Source organism: Nymphalis io, chromosome 1, assembly GCF_905147045.1.
Source record: "Nymphalis io chromosome 1, ilAglIoxx1.1, whole genome shotgun sequence".
Classification (NCBI taxonomy): Eukaryota; Metazoa; Arthropoda; class Insecta; order Lepidoptera; family Nymphalidae; genus Nymphalis; species Nymphalis io.
Genome location: NC_065888.1, coordinates 8,069,342 through 8,088,280, shown reverse-complemented (window position 1 = coordinate 8,088,280; position 18,939 = coordinate 8,069,342). Strand labels below are relative to the sequence as shown.

The window sequence follows — 18,939 nt, the reverse complement described above, 5'->3', positions numbered from 1 at the left end:
AAAAGTTTTCCTCGTATTTTCAATAATGATTTTGCTCATATTTCGAAGATGTGGGCAACACTAGAATTTTTGATTGGTGAGCCTTGCATAAAGAAAACTCAAATACCATTTTCAACTATTTTATTGCAAAGTCTTGTTAATAAATATACTTTGGCAAAAGAAAATACCTAGCTTTCTGAAGTTATACAAACATGCTTATTGCCTTTATTTTACGATTTTATTATTATTTTTGTTTCATATTTTACTACCCGAGGCGCTATTCATATTAAATTCTAAAAAGTCTTTGAGCAATGTTGTTCGTCTCTTTTCTGCAATATCCATTTGATTTTCTAAATCACCCCTGTCTGTTGTTTCAGCTCTCTCTACTTTCCATGATAAGTTTTCTATTTCTGCTTCTAATTGTGCCTTTAAAACAAAAAAAAACTATACATTATTTATAATTTTATATACTACCATAACTATGTCATTTTTAAATTAAACATGATTTTAATGTGAGGTTAGCAGAACTAACTTTTAATTAAAATCTACACATACCTGTTGATATTCAAAAAGTTCTTTCCTTGGTCCAACATCCATATAATATGCGAAAGGATAAGTGTATTGCAGTGTATATCTGCACCTCTTCAGTAGTCTAGCTGCATCCCAAAGGTACTGCCAATCAATCCATGTTCCTTCACCAGCCATAACCTAGTATTTTCGAAATAAAATTGTATGTATTATATATACTTCAAAAAGCATGTATAATAACTTAGTTGAATATTCTTTAAAATATAAATTTCAGTTTTCATTATATAAATGTGCTTACTACTAAAATGCTCTGCAATTCATTTTAAATTAATATATATAATATAAATATACATAATTAAAAAAATACCTTTTGATTAATACGACTTTTTAAACTTGCAAGTGTTTGTTCTTCCAATTTCAATGATCTTGCATGATTTTCCCATCTTTCATAATAATGCAAATATTTTTTCAGGGCTTCCCTTGCCTATAAAAACAATAATATATTCAGATCGATATAATAAAAAAAAAATTGGATAATGTATGCTAAAGATGGTAGTTGATATTTTTTCTCTTGTCAGCATCCTATCCAATTTATAAAATTGCATTTTGTGGCTATTTTAAAAATTATGGACATGTTGAAAACCATATAAAAATGGAGTTAAATAAATAAAAACAGTGTCAGATGGATAAGTTCTTTGAGAACATGCGGCGTGGGGGGCAAATACGTTGCAGGTATACTCAGCCCACAAAGCGAGGTAACATATCATACGTCCTCAGTCAGTCGGTACAGAAATTAGAAACACACACAAATGCTTGTCCTTGATAACATTTTATTTCTCAAGAATCATGTACATGCAGATGTAAATTTTAACCTTTTTAAAAGTATTTATTATTTATGGAAAAACAATATGTAACACATTATTTATATTATTTAGCAGTATTTTTTTTCTATGCTAATTAAGTTGTTATAAGTTGAAATATTTTTACTGACATTCCTATTTTTAGGATTATAGCTTTTTACTTATACTACAAGTGAATTGCAGCAAATTTATGGAACCTTGAACAACAATTCTACGGCCTTTAGTAGTATAAGTTGTGTCATGAACCAGTTAATGATTGTTTGATATAACACCACTCTGGCAAGGCATTAAAGGCATTAAATATTATTAATTGTTTGTAAAAACCAAAATATTTGCTGGATTAATCCAACTCATGCAGTTAAAAATAAAAAAATAAGTTTAAACAATTTTAATTATTTCTATATTTACCTGTGCATGTTGACTATCATTAGCTAAATTTGGATCTTCTTTGTAACGGCTGCATTCATAATATTCAGAACCATGATTTTTCCAATCACCTAAGCATACCCAACAAAAGTCATGTCTGCAAGCACCACATTGCATATGATTGCAACCACCATTCTTTTCAATGCAAATCTGGCATTTAGGGCAATCCTACAAAGAAATAAGTTTTAATAAATTATCTATTTAACTTAATCATTAAATTAATTTTAAAACCTAACCTGTATTTGGAAATGATATTCAGTACTATAGATAGTGTTATAACAGTCAGAAAAGACTACTGGTCAAATGAAATACATACAATTAATACATACATTTAAAAATACACACATACAAGCAGGTGAAGTTAATGAAAAGCTAGGACAATAAATGGAAGTGTGAGAGATATAATGTAATAATCAAGCCACCATGCTATTTAAGCTTCAAAATGTTGAGAACATTACCTTAGTATGAGCACTAATGTAATTTGCTGTTTCGGAATCATCAGCACATTTAGTAAGCCAACGACGGATTGTCGTGCAGTCCGTTGGTGCATGGTGTGGTGCCCCACAAGAAAAACAAGTTAATAATTCACAGCCTTGACACTCAACGCGACGTGCACCTTCTCTGAGCCATGCTTGATAAACCCACTGCAATTTTATAGAAGCAAAATAATATTTTCCAATTAAAGTAATATATATATATAGAAATATACATGAAACATTTACATTAACTTCAATAAATATATATATAAATATATATTAGATTTAAAAATAGCTACTGGACATATGATGACTGCATAGTGGTACAAATACAGCTAGTATTTGTACTATACTTTATGCATTTTCTTGTTGGATTACAATATCGATTATTTGGGCTAAAAGCAAACCAGCCTTCCTGTCACCAAAGGAGGCAATAAAACAGTGTAAAAATAAATGTTCTTGCACTAATGCGAAAGGTATACAACTGCATACAATTTAGCAGTTTTAAGGAATAGTTATTTCAAAATGTTTTAATATTTATCAATATGATTTCAAAAAGTTGGTATTTAAATATAAATAGACTACACTGTATAATTGTGGGGTAATTTATATAACTTTTTATTTCATACTTGGCAATTAGGTCCTGGACAAAACCTTAGTTGGGGATGAGATTTCACATGATCCTTAAACATAAACTGCTGATAACGTTCTCTTAAAGCTGGTTTTGTCACATGAGATAACACAAAATCTTCGGGTGCTCTTACTTCACACTCTTGAGCCATACACTGTATAGTGTTAGATACACCTACAATTAACAAGGTTTTTTTTATTTGATTAAATTATAACATATTTTAACATACTTGAGTTGTATGTAAAATTTAATAATAAAAAATATATATTCAATTATTGAAAATGACCACTTAATTTATTCTTAAACAGATTATTACCTTGCATAATTTGTACTTCAAAGTGCATGGTCCAGCAATCATTACAAAAGTAATGTCCACAGGCTAGTCCACTATATTTTTGTAATGGTGGAGTACTTGCACATACTGCACAAACAGAGCGACTTGAACTTCCCTGTACTAGTGACATACGAGGTTTTACGCGACTGTACACTAAAACTTCATTAGCATTTTCCTTATATTTTTTTATAATGTCTTGAGCATTCCATTCATATGCGTTTAGTATTACCTAAAAAAAATATCACGTAATAATGAATATTATATATAAATATGAAAAACAATACTTTGTAAAGAAAGTCATTTTACCTTAGCCAGCGAGGGCGTTATTTGAAGGCTATTGCTAAGTAACTCAATCGATTCATTTAACAACTTCTCTACTTCTTCCACTCTTAGACATGTAAACAAAAAATACTCGGGATCAGATTTACTACGATCAACAGCTTCCATATCGCAATCATCTTGTCCGCCGTAGTAGTCATAGTCATCTCCATCATTATCCGAATATTCCATATCAGATTCAGCAGACATTTTGACGCTGATTTAGCAGGTTTAGTACCTTTATAAAGGTATTACTAATAATCATTCAAAGAGAAGTGGTTGTTTGGTATAATCACAAGTATAAAAACATCATAGTTGGACTGAATTAATTATTAAATAAATCTAATGTTTCGAAAATATCAAATTATTTATTGCGAGAAAACATAAAATACAGATTAAAAAAAATAAAACGATTTAAATGTCAGGTCTTCTTGCCATAACTGTTACTATTATCAACCGATATACTTTTTTAATAGCGCGATTTAAAACTTGAAATTAAATAACAATTTAATTTCAAAACAGAAAATTCTACATTTCAATAAAAAAAAACATCTAGGCTAGCTATATTATCTAAGATGACTTTAAAGATGATAAAGCGTCAAACAAAATCTGGCTGTTCACTACCATTTCCGTTCTAAAGTACTTGAATGTTTAGCTTTCCTGTCAGTTGTCAAACAGATTTAAACTAAAGGTCACCTTGATAAAGTTCACCTTCTGCGGCATTCAAACATAAAGATTAACAAGAATTTGTTAGAAAATTTAAATATTACTTATAAAGTGAGTTATAATTTATACATTAACTTTATTTAAAAATTAAAATGGATTTTTTAAATTAATTTATAAGTCAATTATTATATAACTTGTCTTAAATACTATTTCTTATGTTTAAGTTTAGGTGTTTTGGTGATCTAAATATCAAGAAAAATGGATGGATCATCCACTCAGAGATTTATTGAGCGAGGCTCTCATAAAGGGAAGGGTCTTGCAGTTTTTACAAGCGGTGGCGATTCACAGGGAATGAATGCTGCTGTACGTTCTGTTGTGCGAATGGGCATCTATTTAGGATGTAAAGTATATTTTATTCGTGAGGGTTATCAGGGTATGGTTGACGGTGGAGACAACATTGAAGAAGCTAATTGGTCGTCAGTTAGCTCAATTATTCATAAAGGTGGCACCATCATTGGATCTGCTAGATGTATGGATTTCATGTTAGTAATTTATTAATTAACTAGTTTCTGATTTAAATATAAAAAACAAATGAAAACAATAAGTACAAAAAACCTAACAACATTGCAGAAAACGGGAGGGACGTCTTACTGCTGCTTACAACTTAGTTACAAGAGGTATTACTAATTTGGTAGTAATTGGAGGTGATGGTTCACTTACTGGGGCCAATCTTTTCCGACAAGAGTGGTCCAGCTTGCTTGATGAATTGCTACAAAATAATCGAATCACTAAAGATCAAAGAGAAAAATATAAGTACTTACATATTGCGGGAATGGTAATTTTTTTTTTAAATGAATTAGTTTAATAACTTTTTCTTTTCCTATTACAATTTTAATGATACATTTCAATAATCAATCATAAATCAAATAAGAAAATGGATGTAAAAAAAAATATTATTTTAATTTAATCAATGTACTTTATTTAATGTATTATTTATTATTTACTTTATCTTTTTATTTTATGTAATTCATAAATATTATATTTTATCTTGTAATTATGATTTACCAGGTCGGTTCAATCGATAATGATTTCTGTGGGACAGACATGACAATTGGTACAGATTCAGCATTGCATCGTATTATTGAAGCTATAGATGCAATTGTCAGTACTGCATATTCTCATCAAAGAACATTTATTATGGAAGTCATGGGCAGACATTGTGGGTAAGAAATAAAAATCCTCAATGATAAGAGATTTCTCACAAATATAAGCAAATGATACTGATTTATGGCCTTACTTATTAAAATTGTTTAGTTGAACACTGATTTGTTTCTTTCTGTCATTGATTTGACATTCGAAAGATGAAGTCACAGTATTGTTTAAACTAATCATCTGCTAAACAACATTTATAAGTCTGTCTATTAATAATTATAAATAACATTAATAATGGGTTAAAAAAAGCCAATTCATCAATAATTATGTTGTCAAAATATATATTGATAATTAATAGTTTGTTGGTATAGATATCTTGCTGTGGTCACAGCCTTGTCATCTGAAGCAGATTATGTGTTTATCCCAGAGGCCCCACCATCAGTTGATTGGAAAGATAAGCTTTGTGATAAGTTAGAACAGGCAAGCTCTATTAAACTCATATATTTTGCCTTTACATGCCCTGTTTGATTTACCTTTCCTCTGTTCACAATTAGTGCTATTTCTTTAACATTTAATTTAAACATTTCATTAGTTTTCTTGCAGTATTCACGGCACTCTGTACGGAAGCTACCTATAATTTTATTTGTGAAGAGCCAGCGCCTCTGAATTGGGATAAAAAATTGTGTGAAAAAATAAAAGAGGCAAGAATTTCATTCTATTTGCATATGGGAGAGCAGGATCACTTTATACCTTCTATTTCATTTTTAATTGGCAATATAATTTGGCAATTAATAACATACCTTCATTTTCTTGAAAGTTGAATTGGCATTTTAATATCTATCTATCTTTTTGATAGGTAGAGAACTCATTTGTTTATGTAAAAATTAAATTAAATTACAAAATTTTGGTGTCATTTCCATGGTCCATTGCGTTTGGGTGCTGCTTGTTGCAGTTATCTGGCATTAGTGGCCGCTCTGGCAAGTGAAGCTGACCAAGTTTTCATTCCTGAAGACCCTGTTCCCAATAATTGGGTTGAAAAACTATGCAAACGTTTGCAACAGGTATGCTGACTGGATAGAGTGGCAATGATAACAATATGACATTTTTAAAATAAATCTCACGTCAGCAAATTCAATGATACGTCATGCAGTAATCAAGCAATTAATATTTACTCGCTTTAAACAGGCTTTTGTTGGTTCAAAAATTTATGCACATATGCCAAATGTATTGATATTTTAGTTAGTTACTTGTGATCTCTGTCTTTTCTTTCTTATTTATTTCTCATCATTAGTTAAGCATATTATTGTTTCTTCTTATTTATTTATATGATCTGTTCTCAACAAAAATTGTATTAATAAAATTGGTATTTACTAAATCTATGGTAAGTTATTAAAAAGTGGAAATTAACTAATTGCATGAGCTTCATATATTTAATGTTGCAGCATGAGCATGAGCATTTTCATAAATATGAAAAAGTGTTTTTATAGGTTTGAAGGCTATACTAAATCGTTTTAATATTGTGGCAGGAACGTAAGTCTGGTCAACGTTTGAACATTATTATCGTCGCGGAGGGGGCGATTGACCGTGAAGGTAAGCCGATCACTGCAGAGCTAGTGAAGAAGGTGGTAGTTGAAAACCTTCAGCAGGACACCCGTATCACGGTCCTTGGTCATGTGCAGCGTGGAGGATCACCTTCTGCTTTTGATAGAATTTTGGTAAGAAAATATTTTTTGTTGTTTGAATTAAAAATTGAAATTACTTGAATATAATAAGGCTTACAATTAATGTTTTATTGAGACCTACAACTGCATAATATTTAGTAATTGTAGATTTTATAAACTGTTTTTTACTTCAACTTTAGAAGTTTTAGTAACATTATTTATACCCGAGGTATAATTTCATAGGGCTGTCGAATGGGGGCCGAAGCTGTAATGGCTCTAATGGAAGCTACACCTGAAACAGAGTCGTGTGTGGTAACTTTAGATGGAAACCAGGCAGTACGACTGCCGCTTATGGAGTGTGTGCGTCGTACTAAGGCGGTCGCACAAGTAAGAAAACGACGTTAATAATTAATTGATACTAAGCACAAACATAAAACAAAACAATATGTTTATTTGATACAATAAACATTTACTTGATGAAATGCTGTTTTAGGCTATGGCAGACAAAAATTGGGACCTCGCAGTGCAACTGCGCGGGCGCAGCTTTGCTAGAAACTTAGAAACTTACAAGATGTTAACTCGTCTTAAGCCTCCTAAGGAAGCTTTCGATGAATCTGGAAAACCTGCAGTGAGTATATTTTTAGAATAACACGTATTTACTTTAAATATATGTATTTACCAGTTAAAAATCAGCAAATATAGTGACAGACCTACCTCCCATGGGGAGATCGCGAAGTCTACAATTTCACGCACGCAACTTTATTTACGTCACACATGGCAGAATTTCATCCGACATATTAAGGTTTCCGCGCGACGTTCTTCACCGGCAAGCATATATAGGTATATCGCAAACACAAATTCAGCATACTAAATCTATGACTTTTCCCTAGATTTGAATTCTCTACCTTATGTTGAGATCCATGTGTTGTATCTCGGCTCATAGATAAACCAGTAAGTATATAACTAAAAAGAAACGCATAAGAAAACAGGCACTAAATGCAAATTAAATTAGACTGAAAATCTGTAAGATGAGGATCGACGATAGTTTCTCACGAAATATATTTATTGAAGTTGAATTTGCATCTAATAAGATTACAATGTAGATTCTACCGAGATGATTCGGCAAGTGAGTCAGTACTCAGTAGTGACGCTGTGCCCGCAGGAGGGGCTGACGCTGGCCGTGATGCACGTGGGCGCGCCGGCGTGCGGCATGAACGCGGCCGTGCGCTCGTTCGTGCGGAACTGCATCTACCGCGGGGACACCGTGCTCGGCATCCACGACGGCGTCGAGGGGTTCATCAGCGGGAACATCGTCAAGATGGACTGGTCTCGTATTTTTATTCCAATTATTTACCGTCTGCCCTACTGGTACTGGAAGGTATCGATACTCAGCCGAGCAAAGAGAAACTCCAGTAAGAGAGACGGTGGCATACCTCAGCTCGGGACGTTGACCGTATTGGATGGGCTATACGCACGTGCGATCGACCAGTCGCCGGGCGGGAACATCAATTCCCTCGACGAAGACGATGTTTTATGTCTATTTTAGTCTCGTTTTTACTATCGCAACGTCGGTTACAATGACCTATCATCATTGTCATTATGACTTGAATAATTCGTTTGAACTTGCTTCGGCCCCTCGACCTTTTGTGAAGAGCAAAATGATTATTCCTTTACTCTGAATAAACAGTATAATGCTTCGTGCATTACTTATTTGGTTCTCATTTAACCTTCGCATATATTAATTAATATAGTTTTTTTTAAATATATTTTTGGACACTATGGCATTGAGGATATTTCAAATCCGTTATTATTTTTTTTATTTTTATGTGTACATTACAATTTAGTAGATGGATCTTCATTTGAAGGTTGATAAAATCGTTTTGATGCTAATTATAATTTATAATTTTATCCAATTCTTACAAACTATAAACTTCTTGAGCTTGAATAAATATAATAAATAATTATAATTGATTATTATAGGTCAGACGTGACTGGTTGGGTGGGTCAAGGCGGTGCGTTCTTAGGAACCAAGCGAACTCTCCCAGGGGATAAGAAGAGCGAAATCGCAGCACGCATCAAACAGTTCAACATCCAGGGACTACTTATCATTGGAGGATTTGAGGTACCAATTCTTTGTTTTCGATTATTAACTGTGTCCACTGATATTACGAAATTAATCTATATTTAATATGAGTAATTTACTTTTAGGCGTACCAAGCAGGGCTTGAACTGTACGAATCACGCGCCCAGTTCCCAGAATTTTGCATTCCTCTAGTAGTAGTTCCAGCTACGATCAGTAACAATGTACCCGGGACAGACTTCTCCCTGGGTGCGGACACCGCGCTTAACGAAATCACTGAGATCTGTGACCGCATCCGACAGTCGGCTCAGGTGAGAAAACAATCGTCTATAGCTTTCTTTTCATAGACAAAGTACTTATCTAATATAAATATAACTTTTGTTCTGTTTAATTGTTTGTTTATAGGGTACTAAGCGTCGCGTGTTCGTTGTTGAGACTATGGGTGGATATTGCGGTTATCTAGCAACTTTGGCAGGTGAAAATATTAACATTTATAATAATTTGTCTGACCTAGTGCCTAAAACATGTGAATCGTAATCGAAGATTGCGTGTTAAAACACTGGCTCACTCTCCACTGAGTTTTCATATAATTGATTAATGTTTATAATTCATCTCTTGGTTAATGTTCGAATGTGTCGGATAAAATTCTCTTGTGTATACTAACCCACATTGTATCAGTGTGAGTGTGAGCAGTACCAAATCTTTTCCTCAAGAGGAGATGACGTTTTGCAAGCAGTCAGAGATTTATTTATTCATTTGCTTTAGATACATAAAAGACCCTTATGCACGGAAAAGATTAAAATACACAAAATGTACAGGTTTGGCCGGAGGTGCTGACGCTGCCTATATTTATGAAGAGAAATTCTCCATTAAGGACTTACAACAGGATGTATATCATATAGCTTCAAAAATGACAGGTGGTATCCAGCGAGGACTTATCCTTCGTAATGAGAAAGCCAATGACAACTACAACACAGATTTCATATATCGTCTATATTCTGAAGAAGGCAAGGGTCTCTTTACAGCAAGAATGAATGTTCTTGGTAAGTTATTTCATGATATTTATTACAAAAAAATCAATAATTACAATGTTGTTAAACTTCGTAAAATATATTGTTTAGATTTAGATATTTAATAAAATTTTATAATTTTAAAGGTCATATGCAACAAGGCGGCTCCCCAACGCCATTCGACCGGAACATGGGAACTAAAACAGCCGCCAAGTGCTTGCACTGGCTCGTCGAGAATATTCAAAAAGGCTCAGCAAATGGTCCGGATTCCGCCTGTCTTCTTGGCGTCGTCAAGAGACAATACAAATTCACACCACTTGAAGAACTAAAATCTCAAACTAACTTTGCGTGAGTAAACAAAACATACAAAGTAGTTAATTAAACTTATTTCGAAAAATAGTCATTAGATTTACAAAATTGCCCTTAAATGCAGGCCAAAAAATAAAAAAATAATATTAAAAATCTAATATAGATTGAAGTGAACGGTAACTAATCTCGTTAAATTTGCTATTTATAAAAATATTTCAGCCAAAGAATACCCAAGCAGCAATGGTGGATGAAACTTCGTCCTCTTCTGCGTATTCTAGCCAAGCACGATTCCACATATGAAGAAGAGGGCATGTACATGACAGTGGAACAAGGAGAGATGGACTCGGAACATGTTATTTAATTCCCTTAACTTGTTGCGTGATTACTATATTTTAATGTTGCCATGCTTAAATGTAAAAGCTGCTAGAATATTAGTGAACTTTTTAAGATGAAGTATTCATAAATACATTATATTAGTATTCTGAAAAAGTAGTTCTCTAAATTATTTTTATTGAGTAGTGAATAAAATGTATTTATTATTAGTATATAATTAAAACTCGTAAGTTATGTTATTTTAATGGGGCTGTGCAAACTGATTTTATATATTTTCATATTTTGAGATTATACTGATTTTTAGAGATTTATCAGACTTGAGATATATTTAAATTAAGTGAAAGTATAGTTATTACTTTTTGACAAAAATGACTTAAAGAAATTTGACTATTTCTAATTTATTTAGTTAAACAAATTTATTTAATTGGAATGTTATGACCACAATTATTCTAGACTCATAGTATTTTATTACGGTAATAATAAATATAAGTAATAATCCATTAAATCAATGAAGAACTTGTTTTTTGTATATTTTACTTATAGATTATTCCGTAAATAAATACTATTTTTACGACAATTGCAATAATAATAACTATTCTTTTTAATATTAAAATAGTTATTGCTACTTTAACTACTTTAAAACTTGTAGTTATTTATTATTATTACTATCCATACGATAGACCATATATTATTTATTTACATTATATACTGCCCCAGTTGTATTATTTTTAATCCTGTAATCAATCAAGTTCATATTGAAATCAGTGTTGACATGTTTTACAATTTTTATTAAACTAATTTTTGCTATTTATTCATTTATTTATTTAATACCGTCTTAATTTACTTTCTCTTGCAAACAAATTATTCTAAATAACTTTCGTAAATAATTTACTCAGACTTAAATCAGAAAGTACAGTCGCATTACTCCTTTTTTTGCCTTGTTGGTCTAGACCAGCCAAACTCAACCTTTTCTTTAAAGGGGCCACAAACACATGTTAGTTCAAGGTGTCGCAGGCCGCAAACATAAAATATTCAGATAATGATTTGAATTAAATAACGGAACTATCGGATATATTTTACCATTTTTTTATCATTTCTTGACGTTTAAAATACTGCAGTATCCATGGTCACAAGCAATTGTTTAATTAAAATTATTTAGGTTATAACAAAAACCTTTGACATTTAAATTAATAGTTGAAAATAAAATAACATCAGGTGAGCACACCACAAAAGCTCGCCGGGCCGCAGGTTGAGTACAGTTGGTCTAGACTCTAGTGACTAGATATAAAGCTGCAGATCTCTTGGTCCAAGTCCCGATCGGGTCGATCAAAAGTTATTGGGTTTTTCTTTCGAAAAATTCTCAGTACAGCAGCCCGGAATCTGGTAGTTGGAAGTTGTGCATCCGCTTGTGCTCTATAATATGACCTGCGCAGTTGGCTAGTCTACCTCGAGATTGGCCGCCGTGAACGAAATCGGTCAGGACATAATCATCATTATCACATCATATGTGAATTATGGTTGCCTGAAGACTGAAGAAAGTTAGTAAGATGTATTTTTTTTTAATATTTAAGCTAGCGCTTGACTGTTATCACACCTGATGGAAAGTGATTATACAGTCTAAGATCGAGCGCGCTTGCCTAGAAGTTGCCTATTCACTCTAGACTTGAAGGTACTCCTATTGTAGGTGGTGGGAAAAACGGAGGTCGGGAGGGTATTCCAGATCTTAGCGGTGCGTATCAGAAACGAGGAAGCAAATCGTTTCGTACGTGTCTTAGATATGTCAACTGATGGTGCCGATCTTTACGATGCCTCGTACATTTTTACCACAGAATATGACGGAGGTCCCAAATTAAATAGTTGGCTAAAAAACTGGGCACACTCCGAAATATAATCTGTAGAAAACCGACAGACAGTGTCTGGTCGCCAATGAACCTTCTAGCACGACGATCCACTAAATCCAAAGCTAAAAGCTGGTACTTAGCAGAGCTGTCCCATAATTTTTTTTTTTTTTATAGAATAGGAAGGTGGACGAGCATATGGGCCACCTGATGGTAAGTGGTCACCAAACGCTCTTAGACATTGGTATTGTAAGAAATGTCAACCATCGCTTATAGCCAATGCGCCACCAACCTTGGGAACTAAGATTTTATGTCCCTTGTGCCTGTAATTACACTGGATCACTCACCCTTCAAACCGGAACACAACAATATCAAGTATTGCTGTTTTGCGGTAGAATATCTGATGAGTGGGTGGTACCTACCCAGACGAGCTTGCACAAAGCCCTACCACCAGTAATGCTGGTATGTATGTATATATATGTATGTATGTATATATGCTGAAATGCCTGCAGTACTCCATGCACGATCTGACTTGAGCTTAATATAAGGTCAGAAACTGTTCCGGTGTGTAGTACTGTTTGACCTTATTGAGGATACCAAGTTTTTTGCCAGCAGTTACAGCTTTGGATTCAATGCATTGCCCAAAGTTGAGTTTGGATGTTAAGGTAACTCCTAGAACGTCCGGAAAGTCGGAGTCAGGGAGAATGGACTCTTCTTGGCGATGAACAAACACGCTTGAGTCTTGGTAGGATTAAATTTGACTTGGTTATCGTCACCCCAATCCGATACCTCTTCCAATGTCAAATTGATGCATTCTACCAAGGCCTCCCTGTGCTCAAGAGTTTCTGTTGCATTAGCTCGGGCACCAGATATGTATCTTAACGTTACAGTTCTGTCGTCTGCGTACCCAAAGATACCGGGTTTCAGCAGATCGTTTATATGCAGCAGGAAGAGTGCAGCGGAGAGAATTAATCCCTGAGGAACATCGGCATTAATCGCCATTAGATCAGACGAGAAGCCATCTACCACAACTCGAAATGATCGTCCTTTCAGGAAATCTGATGTCCAGTTGCAAAGGTCAACAGGTATTCCGTAGCTAGGAAGCTTGCTCAGAAGGCCAGCATGCCAGACCCGGTGAAAAGCCTTGCACACGTCAAGTGAAACGGCTAACGCTTCATCGTATTTGTCCAGGGCCTCGCCCCAGATGTGAGTAGCGTACACTAAGAGATCTCCTATTGACCGATCAACGTATCAATAATAACAGCATTGTTTTGTCGTGGTCAATTTGATGCTTTACTAAAATGTATCCTGTTCTACAGATATACTTTAATTTAGCTTAATGTATAAAGCGTAGTAGTAAGCATTAAATTATTTATATAATTAATAATCGCTTCAAGAAAAACAATAAAAAAAAATATGGCAACAACGATTGTAATCACTTTAATATTTTAATTTTTTTAATAAAGAATATGTTCTTTATTTATATTAAACTAGATATATTTTACTTTATACAGAATAAATTAGTGCTATGTGTAATGTACATTCTAATATACTATATATATTTATTTCAATAGTGATTATAAAGATCTATAAAATAAAACTTTACCCGTGTGACCTGTACCGTACATTACTGTAAGTTTCGACTAAGGAAATATTTATATTTAATAATGTTAATCTCAAATTACGATCAATAGACATAGATCTTCCGGTTCAACAAAGCAATTATTACATTTAATTATAAATTTGATTAATGAATAGTAAGAAGTTTAAGAAAGTATGACTTCGAAAATAATTATGTAGTTTTAATTTTTTTATGCTGTGTTTATATCGACAAAAAGAAGAACCGTATTTATTTTTTCGGAATTAACTTGACTTCTTCAGTGCCAACACAACTATCAACAAACAAGAATCTTATTTTCTTATATGTTGACGTTTGACCGCGTAGCAAGTGAAAGTGTCACGTCAGTCGAAATACTGTCAGATTCCTGATAGTCTTTATATTTGTTGGCTCCGTTTGAATTTAAAGTTCTGGTAAATTAGTACAATATTTTATAAATATTCGAACAAGTACTTAATAAACTATTGTGGTGATCAATAAAGTATATGTTATACAATCATTATTTTTAGTTTTAGGTTAAAACCGGGAAGATGGGTGTAAAACCTGCAATTGGAAGAAAATCTAACAAGAACCCCCCATTTTTCAGTCACGACTTCGTGATTCAAAACCATGCCGATATTGTTTCATGTATAGTGATGGTGTTTTTGGTGGGATTAATGGTGCAGGTATGTTCTAAGTGAATGCCACGTAATTACCTTGTCGTTGGCGAAACTCCTTGATATATATAATTTTTTCTATTACTTTGCAGTCGACAAGCCCAGTTGCAAGTTTATTTATCAGCCTACATCATAATGTTACTGGTGTAGAACCGTCACGCGAAATACCGAGAGGAGAGCCTTTCTTATATGAAAGTGGTTGGAAAGATGCTTGTGCTATATTCTTTTACTCCTTGGTTTGCATCGTTATGCACGCCATACTCCAGGAGTACTTCTTAGATGTAAGTAATTTTAAAGAATTATTATTTGATAAAATTATTTAAGTTTTTATTAACTCATAAATGTAACATATTGTTTCCAGAAAATATCAAAGAAATTTCATTTGTCTAAGTCAAGACTGTCTGCTCTCAATGAATCAGGTCAACTTATTCTATTTCAACTTATGACTTTGGTTTGGGGTGGAGATGCTATTCTTCGGGAAGGATTTATCTTCAATATTTCACTTCTGTGGGATGGTAAGAAAAAAAATTGCAAACTTATTTTTGAATGTATTATAATTTTATGAATAATGCTTTCAATTAATTTTTATGTATGTTAAATATTTGCAAATAGTAATGTCTCCTGAGATGAACTTCAAATCAAAATTTTATTTTATGTCATCAGAAGATAATTTAAAAATGAATGAATGAAAATACATTATTCAAAAAATTGCAGGTTACCCAAACCATCCAATGAGCTTCCTATTGAAGTTATGGTGGATAGTTCAAGCATCATACTGGATCCATACAATCCCAGAGTTGTACTTCCTGCGTATCAAGAAGGATGAATGGTCAGGCCGAATTAGACACGCTATTGTTGCATTTGCATTTTTAGCTATGGCATATTGTTTCCAGTGAGTGATCTTTTCATTTAGTAAAATATTTCTTTTTTCCATGTAGTAAAATTTAAATATTTACGAAAATATTCTGTCTCATTTCAGATTCCAGAGGGTCGGTGTTTGCTTGGTTGTCTTGCATTCTCTATCTGAATTTGTTAGCCATACCTATCGTCTCAACAACATCCTCCGAGGTGAAAAAGAAGACTATCTAGACAAAAGTAAGTTAAAGATTATGTAATTTTAATATTACGTATATCCAAAACAGCTTGGAGATGTTTTTGCCTTTGTAGTAGTTTACCATCAGCAGAAAAACAAAATGGCATGACACTTCTAATGGTGCTTGCTAAGCTCGCGAAAGTACCAGGCATGTGGTAGCTAGCCCATACTATACTGGTTTAATCTGGTTTTAATCACAGTTTGTATCACACTACTGCTAACACAAAAATGTCTCCAAAGTGATTTATCTGTACAACATTTATCAACTTAATAATCTTTTTTTTTGACATCTTATCTAAGCTTAACCATAATTTATTGGTATACATCAATCATATTGTAGTAGCAAATTATATAACAATTAGATGTGCATTAATATAGCTTTAGTAAGATCTTGTTTAACTAAAAATTTGAAAATATTTTAGTATAGGAGCTATTGAAATATAATTACTAATATGTGCATGGTAGAAGCAAATTAAATATAAAAACAATATTACTCTTTTTTTCAGTCATGGGGTTATTAAACGGCATTGTGTTTGTGGTTGTTCGTCTTTGCTCTCTGGTTCTTGGAGTGTTGACATTCTACTTTGGAGTGGCTGGTGCGGCACCATTATTGTTACGTATTGGTGCTCTATCAGTTCTGGTCTCATTCCAGGTAAATATTAAAAATATCATTATTTAGAATATTCTTATGAACGTAAATTATTTTTAATCATAAATAATTTAAACTTGGATCTGTTCTTTTCAAACCATATAAAAATATTGTAACAAAGATTTTGTTTTTGAATTTATGTGTGCACTATGTTTGTTGGTTTGACTTAATAGGTTTTTATTGTTAAAGTTTTTAAAACTGTATTTATTACATTTGAAAATTTTATAAAACAACAAATTAAAAAATTTGATTCTGATAAACATATTAAATTATAAGTTTTACATTATATATAATATTGTTACAGGTTTACTTGATGTTCAACTTCATTTCTGAAGCTATTAAGCAACGCCAGGAAGCTCGTCAGCTTGCTCAGGCCCGGCCAAAGAAGGAGAAAAAGGAAAAACCTAAAAAAGAAAAAGGTTTGTTTTCTTCCCTTCAAAGACATCTCCTTGATAAAAGCTAATAAATAATTGTAATGTGACTAATATTTATATATTTACAGTAAAAAAAATCCATAATGAAGAGTCAGACCTGCCAGAGGTTGATCAAAACACAAATAAGACTCTCCGACAGCGGCAAGCTGCTACTGTAAAGACTAAGTAAATGCGCACATCCTACCCGTCAACTTGGAATAACATAGGTTGTCCCCTTCCGACATAAAATACACATATTCTCCCCCATATATTTTTAGTTTAACTTCCTTAAATGTCTATGCACAAAGGGAAATGTGTATTATAATATATGTCTATAATAACAATACTTAGGATAAGACATCCTTAAAAACGTCTAATGAAATTTTTGTCTGAGATTGGTATATGACTTTTTTAAATGCATGTGTGAGTTCATGACAATTTATTTTACCACCCTATAGTAACAGTTGTATGAATGTAATGGTGTCGAGGTAATTGAAACCGTCATTAGACTATGAAGCGCACTATTGTCATTATGTGTAGTGGAAACAGGGTTGTAAAAATATCTCTTTAAAATGTAAAAAAAAAAAAACTTAAAATATAGGTTAAAATGTTGTTTATATGAATATATTGATAAGAATTTTACAGTACTGTGTTTGTACACATAAAAAAAACTAAAATTCCATGTTATGATTTCGTGCATTTTTATTAATATTTTTTATCTTGAATTCCAATATGTTGTTTTTATATACTTTATATTTTATTTTTATAGACTTTATAATACGATATCTTGACCATATCTATTTTTCTATGACAATAGAAATTTTCTATTGCACTTCACAATGATATTTCGGTGCTTTTTTCGTCTACTATACTTAACAATTTTAATATATAATGTTTATATATTTAATCAACGATAATTCAGGACCTAATGCATGCAGTGAATTTGGAAATGAATTAATTTTAAACTGTGAGAGTGAATCCATGATTGTTGTTATACTCGTAACTGAATTAGACGTTTATGTAATTATTCTTCTTAAAATAAAATTGTGCTCATAAATTATTAAAAAATTTCCACGAGGAATGTCAATTTTTAAAAGCTTGATGTTACTTTGATTTCTGAATAAAATTTGGTAACAATAAAGTGGTATTTGATTTTTGAACGCAAGGACTATTGCTATAAAATCGTTTCCTTCTGTTTTCTCTTTTGAGCAATGTCCTTAATGTATTATATAAGATATGTTCTGATGATAAAAATATCCCGCAATAATGAATTTAAAATAATGAAATGTCATTAACATAGAATTAGAGATCATATATGCACAAAAATTAAATTGCGTTCATAATCATCCCCTGCGAATCACCCGTTTTTAGCACACACCCAGAAAACTTATTCCCATTTATAAAATCTAGTTGAGTTCTTGACCCACGTATGGAGCAATTATATAAGAAGTTTTCTCTTAAAGATAATTTTGTTTTGGCTTATATAATACCTTCTCCTCAAAAAGAGGAGAGGAGGCCTTTAGCCCAGCAGTGGGACATTCAAAGGCTGTTACGGTACGGTAAGGTTATATAAAAGCGTTTCATGTGACATATATATTGCTTTAGATATATTACAAAATATACAAGTAGCAGTCTGAGATTTCTCCGATGGCTCGTGTACTTGTATGCCTAAGTAAGACAATTATGGTCGTTTTATGCAATTTAAGAACAAAATTCAAGGGAATTTTGTAAGAAGATAATATAAGTAAATTAAGATATTCTTATAAAAGACAAGATTAATTCTACAAATTCTTTTTAGTTATTTTTCTATTTACGAATTCATACTTCATTCATGCTTTTTTTAATACTTAAAACTATAAATTTGAAAGTAACTGTCTGTCTGTTATACTTTCACGGCTCAACCATTTTG

At 32.5% G+C, this 18,939-nt stretch overlaps 3 protein-coding genes across 6 annotated transcripts; 2 read left to right on the top strand and 1 right to left on the bottom strand.

Moving 5' to 3' along the window:
- Window positions 1-103: 103 nt before the first annotated feature.
- On the bottom strand, window positions 104-3,959 carry LOC126771007 (potential E3 ubiquitin-protein ligase ariadne-2). The gene is made up of 8 exons (XM_050490635.1): window positions 3,541-3,959; window positions 3,217-3,463; window positions 2,899-3,074; window positions 2,252-2,437; window positions 1,776-1,961; window positions 875-991; window positions 535-687; window positions 104-405 (listed from the first exon to the last, which is right to left on the bottom strand). The coding sequence occupies exons 1-8, from the start codon at window positions 3,760-3,762 to the stop codon at window positions 235-237; spliced, it is 1,458 nt and encodes a 485-aa protein (XP_050346592.1). The 5' UTR covers window positions 3,763-3,959; the 3' UTR covers window positions 104-234.
- Window positions 3,960-4,210: 251 nt separating this feature from the next.
- On the top strand, window positions 4,211-11,238 carry LOC126768453 (ATP-dependent 6-phosphofructokinase). Of its 4 annotated transcripts, none has more exons than XM_050486534.1 (15): window positions 4,211-4,329; window positions 4,448-4,760; window positions 4,849-5,053; window positions 5,287-5,441; window positions 6,323-6,431; window positions 6,897-7,085; window positions 7,275-7,418; window positions 7,525-7,659; window positions 8,194-8,357; window positions 9,012-9,153; window positions 9,240-9,422; window positions 9,517-9,586; window positions 9,930-10,154; window positions 10,268-10,469; window positions 10,650-11,238. In XM_050486534.1, the coding sequence occupies exons 2-15, from the start codon at window positions 4,477-4,479 to the stop codon at window positions 10,789-10,791; spliced, it is 2,349 nt and encodes a 782-aa protein (XP_050342491.1). In that variant the 5' UTR covers window positions 4,211-4,329; window positions 4,448-4,476; the 3' UTR covers window positions 10,792-11,238. The 4 variants fall into 4 exon arrangements, with proteins under 4 accessions (XP_050342491.1, XP_050342502.1, XP_050342480.1 ...); XM_050486545.1 differs by lacking the exon at window positions 6,323-6,431 and adding an exon at window positions 5,963-6,071; XM_050486523.1 differs by lacking the exon at window positions 6,323-6,431 and adding an exon at window positions 5,742-5,850 and having other exon boundaries at window positions 10,650-11,237.
- Window positions 11,239-14,497: 3,259 nt separating this feature from the next.
- On the top strand, window positions 14,498-17,655 carry LOC126780105 (translocating chain-associated membrane protein 1). The gene is made up of 9 exons (XM_050504404.1): window positions 14,498-14,632; window positions 14,729-14,884; window positions 14,968-15,156; window positions 15,237-15,390; window positions 15,590-15,767; window positions 15,855-15,970; window positions 16,475-16,620; window positions 16,922-17,036; window positions 17,120-17,655. The coding sequence occupies exons 2-9, from the start codon at window positions 14,750-14,752 to the stop codon at window positions 17,218-17,220; spliced, it is 1,134 nt and encodes a 377-aa protein (XP_050360361.1). The 5' UTR covers window positions 14,498-14,632; window positions 14,729-14,749; the 3' UTR covers window positions 17,221-17,655.
- The last annotated feature ends 1,284 nt before the right edge of the window (window positions 17,656-18,939 follow it).

Coding starts and splice junctions, on each gene's coding strand:
- LOC126771007 (XM_050490635.1), bottom strand. CDS start 3,762: ATGTCTGCTGAATCTGATATGGAATATTCGGATAATGATGGAGATGAC. Junction 688..874: donor AAAGTCGTATTAATCAAAAG/GTATTTTTTTAA, acceptor CGAAAATACTAG/GTTATGGCTGGTGAAGGAAC. Junction 406..534: donor AACTTTTTGAATATCAACAG/GTATGTGTAGAT, acceptor TTTGTTTTAAAG/GCACAATTAGAAGCAGAAAT.
- LOC126768453 (XM_050486534.1), top strand. CDS start 4,477: ATGGATGGATCATCCACTCAGAGATTTATTGAGCGAGGCTCTCATAAA. Junction 7,660..8,193: donor ATGAATCTGGAAAACCTGCA/GTGAGTATATTT, acceptor CTGTGCCCGCAG/GAGGGGCTGACGCTGGCCGT. Junction 9,587..9,929: donor TTATCTAGCAACTTTGGCAG/GTGAAAATATTA, acceptor CAAAATGTACAG/GTTTGGCCGGAGGTGCTGAC.
- LOC126780105 (XM_050504404.1), top strand. CDS start 14,750: ATGGGTGTAAAACCTGCAATTGGAAGAAAATCTAACAAGAACCCCCCA. Junction 16,621..16,921: donor CAGTTCTGGTCTCATTCCAG/GTAAATATTAAA, acceptor ATATTGTTACAG/GTTTACTTGATGTTCAACTT. Junction 17,037..17,119: donor AAAACCTAAAAAAGAAAAAG/GTTTGTTTTCTT, acceptor ATATATTTACAG/TAAAAAAAATCCATAATGAA.